General features: G+C 41.2%; 1 protein-coding gene and 1 long non-coding RNA gene across 3 annotated transcripts; both read right to left on the bottom strand.

Moving 5' to 3' along the window:
• Positions 1-462: 462 nt before the first annotated feature.
• LOC124278747 lies at positions 463-774 on the bottom strand. Its single transcript, XR_006899170.1, has 2 exons — positions 682-774; positions 463-601 (listed from the first exon to the last, which is right to left on the bottom strand). It is a non-coding gene; the product is annotated as an uncharacterized LOC124278747 (long non-coding RNA).
• A 7,981-nt stretch (positions 775-8,755) lies between these two features.
• On the bottom strand, positions 8,756-16,493 carry LOC124278745 (laccase-1-like). Of its 2 annotated transcripts, none has more exons than XM_046714511.1 (3): positions 16,440-16,493; positions 9,985-11,974; positions 8,756-9,017 (listed from the first exon to the last, which is right to left on the bottom strand). In XM_046714511.1, the coding sequence occupies exons 1-3, from the start codon at positions 16,476-16,478 to the stop codon at positions 8,941-8,943; spliced, it is 2,106 nt and encodes a 701-aa protein (XP_046570467.1). In that variant the 5' UTR covers positions 16,479-16,493; the 3' UTR covers positions 8,756-8,940. The 2 variants fall into 2 exon arrangements, with proteins under 2 accessions (XP_046570467.1, XP_046570466.1); XM_046714510.1 differs by lacking the exon at positions 16,440-16,493 and adding an exon at positions 13,551-13,653.
• Positions 16,494-17,240: the final 747 nt, after the last annotated feature.

Below are 17,240 nucleotides of genomic sequence, written 5' to 3'. Positions count from 1 at the left end.
TCTGATGTTGACTGATCACTGTCTGTTTCGTTTGTTCATTTCTTTCGTGTGTGTGTGTGTGCGTGTGTGTGTAAGAGAGAGAGATTTAAGTGTTCGCTCGTCATGCCAAAGACCTGGGTTCGATTCCCCACCTGGGTACAATGTGTGGAGCCCATATCTGGTGTCCCCCGCCATGATATTGCTGGAATAACATCCATGGGGTAGGGTTTGTGGACGTTCTCCGCTACCTCCAGGGTGTTGTTGAGACTTTCACTTCAGCTGTTTGTGTGTGGGGTGGGGTTTGTGGACATTCTCCGCTACCTCCAGGGTGTTCTTGAGACTTCACTTCAGCTGTTTGTGTGTGGGGTAGGGTTTGTGGACGTTCTCCGCTACCTACAGGGTGTCGTTGAGACTTTCACTTCAGCTGTTTGTGTGTGTGGTGGGGTTTGTGGACGTTCTCCGCTACCTACAGGGTGTCGTTGAGACTTTCACTTCAGCTGTTTGTGTGTGTGGTGGGGTTTGTGGACGTTCTCCGCTACCTCCAGGGTGTTGTTGAGACTTTCACTTCAGCTGTTTGTGTGTGTGGTGGGGTTTGTGAGTGTGTGTGGAGGCTCTCATCTACCTTTGTGATATGAGTGACTTTCACTTGGCTGTTTGTGTGTGGGGTGGGGTTTGTGAGTGTGTGTGGAGGCTCTCATCTACCCATGTGATATGAGTGACTTTCACTTGGCTGTTTGTTTGTGGGGCTGGCTACAGGGTGATGCTTGTGATTTTCACCTCGGTTGTCATTGATGCACATTTAATGTGATGTTATGACTTCTTTAAGTGTCTGAGTTATTTAATATACGCTCTCTTCTAGGCTCCACGGCTATTACAATGTACACGCCTTTGTGTTGCTTGTATGAGAGCTGTATGTTAAAAGCATGACTGCTCCATGTTGAAGGAATTACAATTGTTTGTTGAATGTAGGACAGCTGTCAATTTAAGAAATGGCCCCTCCATATTGAATTGTCATATGTTGATTATATGACAACTGTTTGTTGAATAAAGGACTTGTATGTTGAATGTATGACAACTGTTTGTTGAATAAAGGACTTGTATGTTGAATGTATGACAACTGTTTGTTGAATAAAGGACTTGTATGTTGAATGTATGACAACTGTTTGTTGAATAAAGAACTTGTATGTTGAATGTATGACAGCTGTTTGTTGAATAAAGGACTTGTATGTTGAATGCATGACAACAGTTTGTTGAATAAAGAACTTGTTTGTTGAATGTATGACAACTGTTTGTTGAATAAAGGACTTGTATGTTGAATATATGACAACTGTTTGTTGAATGTATGACAACATTTTTTTGAAGCAGTGAATGCTCAAATGAGTGGTAGCTGGAAGTTGAATATATGACTACAATATGGTTGCGTGATGTGACCTAGGCTAGTTAACAGGTTTAAGATGACCTTTTCTATTTTATATGAATATTATTTAGATAAGATGTTAACTAAATGAACAGTTTAGCTTTTTGAGCAATTAATATACACTAAAATATCGACATCACATAAATTGGATAGTTGGTAAAAATGATGATTAATATTTTTTTTGCTACAATTTCATGCATTGATTCATTGGCATTTTGTTCCCACAAAGATGGACTTCCTTTTAAGCTCGAGAATAGTTTCAAAATGCTTGTTTGGGAAAAACTTAACTGTAGTCATAATCTAATGTTCTTCAACTACTTTTGCACATTATACACAGGATAATAATGTCCCTGTGACAGATTGCAGCTAGTGTGACCGTGTGAATGATTAGCTACATTATGAATAAGAGATGGAGACAGTAAAACTTGAATGTAACAAGACGAATGGTGTAAATGAAAATGGACAATATGACAATTGTACCCACTGTACTGCTTGTGTGCTGACAGGGAGAGTGCATGGTGTTTGGTTCCCTTATTTATAAGTCCATTGATGTTGTTTTAGTTAATTTGTTATGTATATTTGTTTTATTGGTTTTAGGTTTGTGTGCATTTGAGAGCAAAGCACATGAGCAGAATCCTGATTATCTTGATTTAATTTATAGTTATTTTATAATTTTATAAATTCTAATCATGTCTTTGAATAAATATCTGACACATTAACACATTTTGATGTCCTTTGATTTCATCTGTGAGTACAACTGAGGTGCTGACATTAAGTACATTTGCCTTAATGTGTGAGTACAACTGTGATGCTGACATTAAGTACATTTGCCTTAATATGTGAGTACAACTGTGGTGCTGACATTAAGTACATTTGCCTTAATATGTGAGTACAACTCTGGTGCTGACATTAAGTACATTTGCCTTAATATGTGAGTACAACTGTGGTGCTGACATTAAGTACATTTGCCTTAATGTGTGAGTACAACTGAGGTGCTGACATTAAGTACATTTGCCTTAATATGTGAGTACAACTGTGGTGCTGACATTAAGTACATTTGCCTTAATGTGTGAGTACAACTGTGGTGCTGACATTAAGTACATTTGCCTTAATGTGTGAGTACAACTGTGATGCTGACATAAAGTATATTTGCCTTAATGTGTGAGTACAACTGTGGTGCTGACATTAAGTACATTTGTCTTAATGTGTGAGTACAACTGTGTGCTGCTGACATTAAGCACATTTGTGCCTTAATGTGTGAGTAAGTAACTGTGAGTGCTGACATTAAGTACATTTGCCTTAATGTGTGAGTACAACTGTGGTGCTGACATTAAGTACATTTGCCTTAATGTGTGAGTACAACTGTGATGCTGACATTAAGTACATTTGCCTTAATGTGTGAGTACAACTGTGGTGCTGACATTAAGTACATTTGCCTTAATGTGTGAGTACAACTGTGATGCTGACATTAAGTACATTTGCCTTAATGTGTGAGTACAACTGTGGTGCTGACATTAAGTACATTTGCCTTAATGTGTGAGTACAACTGTGATGCTGACATTAAGTACATTTGCCTTAATCTGTGAGTACAACTGTGGTGCTGACATTAAGTACATTTGCCTTAATGTGTGAGTACAACTGTGATGCTGACATTAAGTACATTTGCCTTAATCTGTGAGTACAACTGTGGTGCTGACATTAAGTACATTTGCCTTAATGTGTGAGTACAACTGTGGTGCTGACATTAAGTACATTTGCCTTAATGTGTGAGTACAACTGTGGTGCTGACATTAAGTACATTTGCCTTAATGTGTGAGTACAACTGTGGTGCTGACATTAAGTACATTTGCCTTAATGTGTGAGTACAACTGTGGTGCTGACATAAAGTATATTTGCCTTAATGTGTGAGTACAACTGTGGTGCTGACATTAAGTACATTTGCCTTAATGTGTGAGTACAACTGTTGTGCTGACATAAAGTATATTTGCCTTAATGTGTGAGTACAACTGTGGTGCTGACATTAAGTACATTTGCCAAATGTGTGAGTACAACTGTGGTGCTGACATTAATTACATTTGCAACTGTGGTGCTGACATTAATTACATTTGCCTTAATGTGTGAGTACAACTGTGGTGCTGACATTAAGTACATTTGCCATAATCTGTGAGTACAACTGTTGTGCTGACATTAAGTACATTTGCCATAATGTGTGAGTACAACTGTGGTGCTGACATTAATTACATTTGCCTTATTGTGTGAGTACAACTGTGGTGCTGACATTAAGTACATTTGCCTTAATGTGTGAGTACAACTGTTGTGCTGACATTAAGTACATTTGCCTTAATGTGTGAGTACAACTGTGGTGCTGACATTAATTACATTTGCCTTAATGTGTGAGTACAACTGTGGTGCTGACATTAAGTACATTTGCCTTAATGTGTGAGTACAACTGTGGTGCTGACATTAAGTACATTTGCCTTAATGTGTGAGTACAACTGTGGTGCTGACATTAAGTACATTTGCCATAATCTGTGAGTACAACTGTTGTGCTGACATTAAGTACATTTGCCTTAATCTGTGAGTACAACTGTGGTGCTGACATTAAGTACATTTGCCTTAATGTGTGAGTACAACTGTGTTTCCATCAGTCTCTACCACTATGACTCAGATGATAAGTTCAGCTGTGCCTCAATCAGTCATTATGGTATCCCCCCACGCACACTGCCTCAGGCAGTCATTATGGTATCCCCCCACGCACACTGCCTCAGTCAGTCATTATGGTATCCCCCCACGCACACTGCCTCAGTCAGTCATTATGGTATCCCCCCACGCACACTGCCTCAGTCAGTCATTATGGTATCCCCCCACGAACACTGCCTCAGTCAGTCATTATGGTATCCCCCCACGCACACAGGCAGTTCGCGGACCACTTAAACCATTATAATGGAATAGTCCAAATGAAATCACACGAAAAATATCTAATGCCAAATATATATTTATTTGATAATAGAAATGACATATTTTTCAAATAACAATGTATAATGGTAGCACAGTAGCTTCCAGTAGATAGATATTTTTCATAGAAATATTTTATCTATATCTAGAACCGTTCAGTGGTAGAGAACAACAGAATCTTGTCATGTTCTCCATCCGAAAGAAGAAGGAAACGGCGTCCATCACTTGTCTCTGTCCTTTGTTATAACGTCACTTGATCATGAGGTTTTAGTCGACAAAACGCGCCAGAAGGGTTTCCGGGTGTAACAGTTTACAAAACACACCGGAAGTCACGTGTTCTTTTGTGAAAACATTGTTCACACTTAGGACGTGTGAATTTGGACCATTCTTGGCTTGCGTCAAATCAGTTTCACGACTATACGGAACCGATAGAGGGAGCACAACATCCGGCCTCAACGGCCTGTAAAAGGTCCAATTTTGCGCCAACATCACCGACAGGCACGTCGTTCTTGGTACAGACAGCATCTACGGTACAGGAGACACGACCGGGATGGTGTTTTTTTCACCGACGAGTCGAAATTTCATCTGGACAGCTCCGATGGCAGGGTAAGGGTTTACAGACGGCGAGGCGAACGGTATGCGCTGTTCAACGTCGACAGTTTGGCGGCAATATCGTTATGGTATGGGGAGGCATCAGATCTCGTGGTCATTGCCAATGGCAATGTGACAGGTCTGCTATACAGGGGTGAGATCATTGGGCCTCCTTTAAAGACAGGGACGTAACGTCACGCTTCAGCAAGATAATATCACTCATGTTGTGACAAATTTCCTGAGACAGCAGAACATTCCGCTACTGCCCTTGCCAGCTGTTTCTCCGGATGGGATGAAATGGAGCGACGTTTACGTCAAGCCCAGAATCAGCCATTGACATCAGCTGAACTAGGACAATCGTTGGTTCAGTGACCGAGTGAGTGAGTATGGTTTTACGCCGCTTTTAGCAATATTCCAGCAATATCACGGCGGGGGACACCAGAAATGGGCTTCACACATTGTACCCATGTGGGGAATCGAACCCGGGTCTTTGCCCTGACGAGCCAACGCTTTAACCACTAGGCTACCCCACCGCCCCCTGTTGGTTCAGACATGGAACAACATTCCCCAAGCTTTCTTAGTCGTCTATGCGTCGTCGTTGTCAAGCCTGCATCAACGCCAATGGTGGACACACACGATACTGAATTTTGAACTGACCTTTGACACCACATTTCCCCAAGTGCGTGTTACGATGCCTAGTGTCAAATCATACAGTTTTCAAGAGTATCCTGTCAACAGTTAAACAGTGATTAAGGAAAACTTCAGAAATCATGTTATTAACTCTTTGCATTAAAAAATGGCATAACATCAAATAATGCACAGGTAAACATTTAAATATAGTTAAATGTTTTCTATGAACCCTTTCACACTTTCTCTTAAATAAAATCCCCATATTTCTCTATCATGTATGAACTGGTACTATGTTTCCGAAAGTATATTACATTTCTTGGACTAATTTTGGAATGACCTTTAAACCAAAGTATATACACTCCTCAAAAGAAAGAAAGAAAGTGATTTTGAGAAAACGCGGCAATTTAAACTTTTCACCTTGAAGAAATAGTCACCAAAACGTCACTAAGAAAACATGCAAAGCAAAATTGGCGTACAAGTAAGCGGAAAAGCATGTGGCATCGATTACTTTAAAAAGGCAAACGTTGTGTTTAATTTTGCCATTCGTTTTTGCCTGGAAAAGAGAACGACTGAGTGCCCCGATCGAAACATCACCATAGGCCGCCTTGAAGCTGGGGAGTCGCAGTCTGCAGTTGCCCGACATTTCAACGTTCATCAGAGCACCTTATCTCTCCGTTGGGATCGTTTCCTGCACACTAATTCCGCCCAAGATCGCCCGAGAAACGGCCGTCCAGGAGTTACCACCCACTCCCAGGACCGTTACATCCGCGTTGCTCACTTGCGTACTCGTCTGGCCACAGCCGTGGAGACTGCACAACGCATTCCTGGTTTGAGAAGGATTTCCTACCAAACTGTCCGGACTCGATTGCGTGAAGTGGGGTTTCGACTAAGAATTCCAGTTGTCACCCCTATTTGGAGAGACTTCCATCGGTGCAATTGCTTGATGAATCACGATTTCTTCTTCACCAGCGAGACGAAGACAGCAGCGTGTGTAATGTTTTGCCAGTAAATGAGGCAGTGTCATGGTGTGGGGTTCGATATCCACAAAGATCTGATTTAGTGGTGGTTCACGGGAATTTGACAGCAAATCGGCACATCAACGAAGTCCTGGCACGTCACATGCTTCCGATTATGGACCGACAAAGAGAGTTCTTAAAGTATGACAACGCTACTTCACATACAGCACGATTCTAACGTCATTGTCTTGCCATGGCCTTCCCGATCACCAGATCTAAGCCAGATAGAACACCTATGGGATGAACTCGATCTACGTGCACGTCAACGTCAAAACACGCCTCAGACACAACTCTACGACTGGACATCGGATTGCAGGAGGAGTGGGGAAGAGTTCCCCAAGAGCGCTTCGTCGGCTTATCCAGTCTGTGCCGAGACGGTGCCGAGCAGTAATTGCTGCCAATGATGGCCATACAAAATACTGGCATTGACGCTATCTTGTGGACAGAAGTAAACAGAAACACAACAGAACTACATCAGCTGGTTCATGTTTCTAACTGCGAAAGATTTCTCGTATCTCAAAGGCACACATACTTAATTCGGAACTAAATAGAACTTCAACATCTCCATCAATATGTCACATGATTGTTTAAAATCAACGAATGCCCAATAAAATGTCCCGTCATTTACTGTCTCTCACAGTGATAACTACAGATTTAACATGTTCACGCATGAGAGAGAGAGAGAGAGAGAGAGAGAGAGAGAGAGAGAGAGAGAGAGAGAGAGAGAGAGAGAGAGAGAGAGAGAGAGAGAGAGAGAGAGAGAGAGAGAGAGAGAGAGAGAGGCATTAGAAGCTGTATATGTATATAATTTCTATTTCCCTTATCAACTACTCTATCTAGATCAAGTATTTGACAAGGTAATAATCAATACATATAATTAGTTTATTACATGTGAAGCAGTTTGTGAAATCCCACGCTCTGCCGGTAACTAATGACAACCAGGTCACAGTGCCTTTGTTAGGAATAGATATAACAGCCTGTTCTAACCTCAGTGTGTTCAGTGTCTACACGGCGTAATGATCAGCGATGCGTCTCCTTCACTGCATACCGAGCACACATGCACTGCTGCAGACAATGACAGAACTCGTACGACTAGTTTACCTGGATCAACTTGTATGCTTATCTAATGTGGGAGAGCGGTGCAGATCCGGGTTAGAATTGGTCTTCAGTAATCTCTGTTGTCGTAAGTGACAACTGATGGGATTGGGTGGTTAGACTCGCTCACTTGGTTGACACACATCGTCGTATCCCAATTGCGTAGATTGATGCCCATGCTGTTGGTCACTAGATTGTCTGGTCCAGACTAGATAAATTACAGACTGTCGACATATAGCTGTAATAATGCTGAGTGTGGCGAACAAACAAACAAACAAATGTATGGGAATATGGAATATATAAAAACAGTTCAGTACAAAAAACTTCTCATGAAGATACAACCTCAAAAAAACGAGTACCCACATGCACGCGATTTGCAAAACAAAGTCGATACATGTTATGAGTAGCAATGTTTTGATAATGATCATAGTCAGTATAGAATGTCAGTGTGAAAGAGGACCCGATCTTGAACTAGCCCCAGGGACAATTTCCTTTTGTCGTGAAACGAAAATAGCTGTGCAAATAACACACTGCTACAAAGAGGCGTACATCAGACCGTATTACCCTCAAGAGAAGCATACAACTTATTTTATTACTCTTCCGTGGAAGATACTGCAGTGTAATATTTTTACGTCAATATTACACTATTGTAATACCGCTAGACAGTTGACGTCATAATGGTTTACAGTTATGACGTCACAATGCTAATACCTCTGTCACAATCGTATTAGACCTTGATGACTCGCGGAAAGCTGAAAGTCATCACACTGTTAGTAGGTAGTTTCTATCAATTTATGTTGGAGAGTAATAAACAGAATACTAAACTTGCTTATACCAGTTTTATTAAACTCTTGAAAGATTTAGTATCATCGTTTTCGCTCGTTTGATACCAAATCATTCACTCGTTTAATAAAAATGGTATTAAACGGAAGCGAGGTTAGTATCCTCTATATCTTGTGCACTAGTCGTGCGTGACTTTACTTCGACACTTTGTCTGAGACAATATACTTTTGGTGACTGTTGTCCACCACTGTGCCTTGGTACTTGCGAAACAAGTAGATACATGAACATATAGATTATCATGATATATCTTTGTGGAAAAAATGTACAAATGTTTAACAAAATATCCATATAGATGGTACCTTGGGTGTGACATGACTTTTGTTGGTAAAATCGTGATTGTTTATGTAATAACTAATAATGCCTTGAATATTTGACATGGAAATCTGTAAAAATCTGTTGATGATGATAATGGTATCAGTAACTCCATGGCATCAACTTGTCAGCTCCCATCAGGACCAGCACAAGGACCGTCTCGAGGGAAAGAAGCGGGCCTGTAATAAAAAGCACTATTATTCAAATCATCTGAAAGTGCGAAGATCATAATTATCGCTGCGTGAAAATATCCTCAGTGCTACCATTTTAATTATCTGATAGAGTGCATGTACTGACTGACTGAGTTTGGTTTTACGCCGCTTTTAGCAATATTCCAGCAACATCACGGCGAGGGACATCAGAAATGGGCTTCATACATTGTACCCATGTGGGGATTCGAACCTGGGTCTTTTCCGTGACGAGCCAACGCTTTAACCACTAGGCCACCCCACCTCCCCAGAGTGCATGTAAATAACATGCGTGGCAATACATACTGTGTATTAGGGAATTCCATGGAGCAGAGAACATATATATGTACAGGTAAGAACAACAAAAGTACTGATACAACACAGGTGGAGGCTCAACAAGGGCAGGTAAGAGGCGCTGATAGGTGACTGGCAAAGGATAAATGGAAGCCAACACTTAACCGTTAATTAACACTGATAGGAGTAATTATATACCCCGAAACGTGTTCCTAAAATAAAAGAAGTTGTGTCTGAGGACATTGTAAGGTCCCGAATTCCCCATGCCTGAAGGTCACTGTATTATCTTTCCTACTGTGTACCGGAAAACATGACAGAGGCGTCTTGGAGTCTCCAAACCATGGCAGGATATTATTAAAGCGCATGACATTATTGCCCCCACCAACGGATCAGTATGCATTCTGATTGCAAGCCAATCTCTGTGCGTGATATCCGGCCTAAGATGATTGGGAGGATCTCGTTTTGGAATTTATTCATTTGGCGTTGTTATTTTGTCTTAGTAAAAAATATTATGAAACAAGGCACAGTGTGTTCAATTTCCTACGAAAAAACACAAATAAAGCTAAAATCAATTATACTGATTATAATCAGGACGATGTTGAGATTGATGATAAGATTATATATGTTTGGAGAGAGCATTGAGAAGACATTTGGATATATCTACCTTCAGCGCCGGACACTGGTGGTAGTTTGAAATCTGTGTAATCCCCACAGACCGGGAATCCTGCTGGAGGTTTTGGATGTTTGGAGAAGGATTCATTGATTGCCATCGCCATTCCATTGGTGTTGTGCAGGTCAATATGGCAGTGGAGGAACCAGACCCCGGGGTTGTCGGCCTTGAACCGTGTAATGACATAGCCTCCACTTGGAACAATCAATGTGTCTTTCAGAGGAGGGATCCGCTTTGTTGAGTTTCGTTGAACGTTTGTTTGCCGCTTCTGTCTTCCTCTCCATTTAGCAACATTGCAGTAGTCGTCCTCGCACTCTATGTCATCACTATCCTCTCGAATCATGCCGGTTGCTGTATCATACTGGGGGAACCCGTACGCCAAGACGTATACTGAATGGCCGTGGATGTGAACAGGATGAGACCAACCTCTGCCCTTCCCCATATTGAAGAGGATCAACTCCACAATGTCACCTTCGCTGATATCTATAGTGTATGTACAGCTACATATCTTGTCAGCTCCACATTTGTCACCCAGGTCGGAACATGCAGCATGGACCTGTGAAGGTTGAGTCAAAGCTGATACCTTAGGCGACACAAACTGTCGCCCATTGACAGACCCAGGAGTGTTGCCTGCTTCTCCGGGAAAGGCGAAGTTCAGGAAGAACTGTTTGATCTGTTTCTCCTTCAAGATTTCATCTCTGTCCTTATCGTCCTCAATTCCAGAAGCGAAATTGTATGTAGAGCAGTTACGGTACTGATTTGCAGGGTAGTATCGGTATGGGCAGTTAAATATTAGACATGGCTGTAACTTACTGCATGTTCTCTCACTTGATACCAGTTTATTGTTAGTGGAGTCATCTGCAGGACGTGAATAACGAAGAATAGCCTCTGCGATATGCATACTGTTTTTGTTCACCTCTAACGACTCGGCCACAATCATGTAATCTCCTACTTGTTGATTAGTTTCTAAGTAGAAGTCGTACCGCTCACCACTCTGAATAACAAAGGAGTCCACAGGAATTGGTTTCAGATCTCTTCCATCAGAAGCAATTATAGTGATAGGGTGACCAGCCACATACACTCGGAAGGGGTAGAGAGTTGTAGCACTGATCACTCTTAAGCGATATGTCATATTTGCATCCACTTCAAATCTTGTAAGAGGTGCGCCATTGTGATCCTGCAGACGTGGCCCGTAATGGTATCTTCCTCTTCCATTGATGAGTCCAGTGTGCAGTTCAAATCGGCTAAACAACGCTCCATCAATAGTGCCTGTCTCTTGATATCTTTCACACTTTGTAGATTTCTCATCACAGTTATAGATGCCATATATCATTTTCTGATACGCTGTTTCTGGGTCCATGTCGTGGTTCCAGTCCTGAATAATGATGATGTGTTTGTCGATGATATTTGGTGGCGACTCTCGCTTCTTGACAATCAGAGGACCATAGAGCCCCATGCTTCTCTGGTCTCCAATGTGAGAATGATACCAGTGGGTACCAGCTGGTGAAGCCTTGAACTTGTAGGTGAACGTAGCCCCGGGCAGGATGGGGCACTGGGTGATGTAGGCGACGCCGTCCATCCAGGGTGTGTTCCGCTGGTGTATGCCATGGAAGTGAACCGTGACACTGTCTGTGTGCAGCTCATTGGTTACAGACACCTCAACATTCTGGTCTTCATACATGATGAGCTCTGGACCAGGGAACTGTCCGTTGACGCTGATGACCAGGCGGGCATAGACGCCGTCAGCTGTAAGAACCCTGTCCAATACAGATGTATCCAGAATAGGTACTGTTTCATTATAGTAGCGAAGGCCTCCATTTGAAGGCATGACTCGCCTTGACCCGTCCATCATGGTCAGTCGGGGGTCAACCACCAGCTGGATCTTGCAGGGGTTATCATCTTTACCACACTCAATTGCTCTCGCCCCAGTGGCCATCATAAGCAGGACGAAAGCACTAATCATACTGTCCTTTCTGTGAGACATCTGAAATATAACAGTCGAAATATCATTTCACCTTGGAAATTAGTATCTTTCCATTGTCACAGCTATAAACTGCTTATATAGAAGGGTTTGCTTACGTCACAAATTTATAGTTCATAGTTTGTAACGAACATCTCAAGACCAGTTCACTCCGCAATAATATAGTTCCCAATACACTAAACGCCAAAAGAAACGTTACCCTCCTGTCTTAATGACGGAGGTACCTATCTTCAGCTGGCGTTGTGATGTGTGGACATCCACTTCTTGGTCTGTCTACGGTGACCCCAGTCTGTCTGAAGCCCTGAATAAGTCTTATAACCGTGCTACGGTGGCATCCGAGGGCGTTGACAACATCATTTTATGTCGACCCCATCTACACCATCCCAATGGCTCTTTCTCTCTCTTCAGCTGTTAATCGTGGCATATTTCTCGTACTTGTGTATCATATCATGTATTCTAGGCTCTCTTCATACCCTAAAGAATCATTCTACATGTGAAATGGTGCATTTTGGCGATTGATATTCCTATGTGTAAACAGAAAATGGAAAAATGTTACTTTGCAAGCAACAATGTTAACAAAGATAATTTTAGATGTTCCTAAACATTTGTTCACAATATCGAAGACACGTTTTACTTGTTTTCACTAATGCAGATCAGCATAAAATGTTTTAAAAGACTGAAATCTTAGGAATGGTTCTTTTACAATTTTACACACTCTACAACAGTTGTTTCTTGTTTTAATAGTTGAAAAAAGGTGACTTGAAATGGTTTATCATGGTCACAAGCAGAATTTAATTTGAACCTTTCTTTTGGACATCAAAATCACTGTTATTGGTTTATTTAGGCATGGACGAAAATAGGACAATATAACTCTTCTGAAAAAGATGCATTTCACCTAAATATGAATGCATTTGAGAACATTTTTACGTGATTTGCATAAGGCTGTGTTTTTAAGGTTTCTTAAACAAATTAAGCATATATGCCCCTACTGTTTACATTTGATCTCAGTAGAAGGGATACATGTAAACGGATAGCATGCATAGTTGGAGGGCATCAGGATTGTGTTTGGCGTGTAAAGTTTGCAAATGAAACAATAAGACGCAAATCTCGTTTTAAAAGAGGATGTTCACGTTCAGACCTTGTTACAGGATGTTCACGTTCAGACCTTGTTACAAGGTGTTCACGTTCAGACCTTGTTACAGGATGTTCACGCTCAGACATTGTTACAGGATGTTCACGCTCAGACCTTGTTACAGGAAGTTCACGTTCAGACCTTGTTACAGGATGTTCACGTTCAGACCTTATTACAGGATGTTCACGTTCAGACCTTATTACAGGATGTTCACACTCAGACCTTGTTACAGGATGTTCACGTTCAGACCTTGTTACAGGATTTTCACGTTCAGACCTTGTTACAGGATGTTCACGTTCAGACCTTGTTACAGAATAAAGAAGTTGGATATCCATAAACAAATCGTCCTCATTCTTCAAATCCTCAACTTCTAGAATGCCAATCATAGAAGTTGTTCAGAGCCAACAATTATTTGAGAAATATAGACATAAATTGCAATGAACATACCTTGAGAAGGGCAGATAACGCTGTGTAACCTAACAACATGGATATGTAGTCTTGATAAGAGCCCTAAAATATTTATAGACAAATATTGCATGTATGGCTATCATTAAGGGCCATCGTTCAGCTAAACACAGTTATATCACATTTCCCTGTGAATAGCTGACGTTTGGCAATGCGGCTCAAGTAATAACCACCATTCACAATGAACAGGCTTGCAGTTTTTACAGGTCGACATTTATTCGTTTCTGCAAGGTAGATTTATGGTCTTTACAGTACACCATACTTAATCCCACCCGAGTTCACCATGAATACCTTTCGTGGAAAACAATCTTCCCCAGGATTAAAACGACCTAGCTTTGACACATGTGTCATGGTTTAAACAATGTGCGTCCTACTTATCCGGTGGTGTCATCTGGGATAAACAAACTAATAGCTGTAATAAGAGACATAGCTCCATCTGATCTCCCATTGATCGGTCATGGATCACCTAATGTTGAAACAACAGAGTTCGATTTTTACATACACAGTTTGATCAATAAAGATGACATCGAATTTGTAGGCCGTGTCCCCAGAGAACCCTTCATGCAACAATCCATGTCTTAGTGACATAGATGGTACGGTTTTAGCGGATATGCTGCTGTTTTCAAGACAAACAAAACATTGTACAATACACGAGTCGAACACGAATACACAGCAGCTTATAATGCTTCTCTAAATATACTCAGCTGTACGGAGAGACAATGTCGTAAGTTATGACACCCGACGCATTATAGAGACAGATATTGTTACAAAGGATTCGACTTTCTTTGTGTGTGTGTGTGTGTGACAAGCACCTCTCAAATTACAACTTTGAACACTCTCTGCAACGAAATGCGTTGTTGTGGTGACGAGTAACCTAAATTGTCATGCGAACGAATTACATTGTCGTGTGAACGGGATACATTGTCATGTGAACGGGATACATTGTCATGCGAGCGAGATAAATTGTTATGCGAACGAGATACGTTGTCATACGAATGAGATATATTATCATGCGAACGAGATACATTGTCATGCGAACGAGATACATTGTCATGCGAACAAGATACACTGTCATGCAAATGAAATATAGGAACGTTATGGAGACAGTTTACTGATTTGTTTAAACATCAGTTTGAACAGTTCTGTAGTTTCATCACAAGGGTAGGCAATCCCTGACTGATACTGGCGGGACGAGTTACCAACATGTCAGTGTTTTATGAACAGTTGTGGAAATGATCAATGAACGGACGACAGTGTCATGTGAGCTTGTGCAGTGTTGTCGGAGCATGAACAATTTATGAAACAGGAAACTGTGCACATGATACTATAAGTTTCAGAACGACATGCATACCGTGAGAATGAGATACTATAAGTTGTATGCGGTCTGATGTTCGCCTCTTTGTAGCAGTGTTACCCGAGCCGGTGATACTAAGTGATGTGGACAACATATGATGTCATGACAACGAGATACAATGATTTAGTATTGTGACGTCATTCCAGTGTCTGCTCGCTCCAGTTTTCTTCAGGAATGGAGCGTTGCTTATCAGTTTCAAATGTGTACAAATGTAAGTTTACAGAGTGAACAAATTCAACATCACACCCTTTGCATTGCATTTGGCTTTTAAAATTATCAATGCTTTGAATATAGTTTAAGTAAGGTAATATCCTTGTAACTCAAAGGCCACGGCTCCATTATCTTAAAGAATTCTCACTGTGTGAGTGAGTTTAGTTTTTACGCCGCACTCAGCAATATTCCAGCTATATTGGGTCGGTCTGTAAATAATATAGAAAGCCCCGTATGCGAAGAATTGATATAGCTTCCAACAAGAAGACCTCTTTCTCATCAATCCAGGCTCTGGTGGAACGTTAATAGCCCTTCGTGAAGCATCAGTCCCAAAACTGATGTCTGATTCAATCCCTTGTTCGACTTGCTACATGAGATCATATATTTTTGCAGGTGAATACTTTCCTTGCCGGGGTGGTGGGGTAGCCTAGTGGTTAAAGCGTTCGCTCGTCACGCCGAACACCCGGGTTCAATTCCTCACATTGGTACAATGTGTGAAGCCCATTTCTAGTGTCCCCCGCCGTGATATTACGGGAATATTGCTAAAAGCGGCGTAAAACTAAACATAATCACTCACTCACTCACTAACAAAGCACAGTAATCTCAGTCACCAGATCCCCAGGTCATCGTTTCAAAACCATAGCATCATCAGGTCATCGTTTCAAAACCAAAGCGTCATCAGATCATCGTTTCACAACCATAGCGTCATCAGGTCATCGTTTCAAAACCAAAGCGTCATCAGATCATCGTTTCACAACCATAGCGTCATCAGGTCATCGTTTCACAATCATAGCGTCATCAGATCATCGTTTCAGAACCATAGCGTCATCAGGTCATCGTTTCAAAACCAAAGCGTCATCAGATCATCGTTTCACAACCATAGCGTCATCAGATCATCGTTTCACAATCATAGCGTCATCGGATCATCGTTTCACAATCATAGCGTCATCAGGTCATCGTTTCACAATCATTGCGTCATCGGATCATCGTTTCACAACCATAGCGTGATCAGATCATCGTTTCACAACCATAGCGTCATTAGGTCACGAGATACTGTACAAGTAACGTCGAAAAGATGCCTACAGAAACTAAGACAGTCAGTCAAACACCGGTGAGTGGAACTTTTATTTGATATGTGGAACTTACTGTTGTTTCAAAGTAAAGGATTGGTCATTGCGTTTTCTTAATTTAGTAATCATTTTCGGTTATGTCGAACGTCGGACAACTTAAAGAATTTGCGCAGTTCCCTACAGGTTGGTCTTAACGGTGTTTGACTGTGCGAAGGTTATGACACTTTCTGTACATACCTGCTTTTGTACACCAGAACCCTCCTGTGTTTGCGACATGTGTCCCGATATATCTATCTAATATACTGGGCGATCTCTTCCCCAAACTACATCCCTACTCATAGCCGGCGTTCTTGGAAGTCGACCTGTTGAGAGAAACTGGCGGTAAGGGGAAATGTGTCATGACAATGCATGTAACACTGAGTGCAACTCGCTCGTTTATTGTATCATCGGTCAGTTGAATTGTATTATCTTGCAGATCACGTGAACATATGTTTTGTTAGTACGTAGAAAGAATGGTAATGACATATATTTCTTTTCGCAAACTTTTCGATTTTCCTCCCGATAGTGCCAGTTAACTGTGAAACTACTTTCCAATTCGCACTATCAATATGTGGAGTTTATGTTTGTTTGTAGCCACGTCAGATTGATGACGCTGGTAGAGGGTGCACTGAAGCCTTGTCATGCCTGAAGTCAGAAGTGGTTATCGATAACATTGTAGCTCACTGTGCTTTAGTTTGTTTTGGTGTTTTTAACTTATTGTCAAACACAATGTTGCATACTAATATTCAAATTCATATTCTGCTTCATGATACAGTTTTGTGCTTCTGTTATTTGCATATTAATTTGAAACGTTGTTTCTTTTAAATCACATCATGAAACAGTTATGAACATATTTCTAATGTCCATCCCCTTCCTTTCAATCAGCTCGTCCAAACAGAAATACACTTCTAGTGCTTAAAATATCACTTATCGCTCACTCAATGCGCACGCATTTAGAAACGAAAGACTCACTAATTGCAAACATTCTGATGATACTGT

The sequence above is a fragment of the Haliotis rubra genome, unplaced genomic scaffold, assembly GCF_003918875.1.
Source record: "Haliotis rubra isolate DU_JTF1 unplaced genomic scaffold, ASM391887v1 Scf241, whole genome shotgun sequence".
Classification (NCBI taxonomy): domain Eukaryota; kingdom Metazoa; phylum Mollusca; class Gastropoda; order Lepetellida; family Haliotidae; genus Haliotis; species Haliotis rubra.
This window is presented reverse-complemented; position numbering and strand designations above follow the sequence as displayed.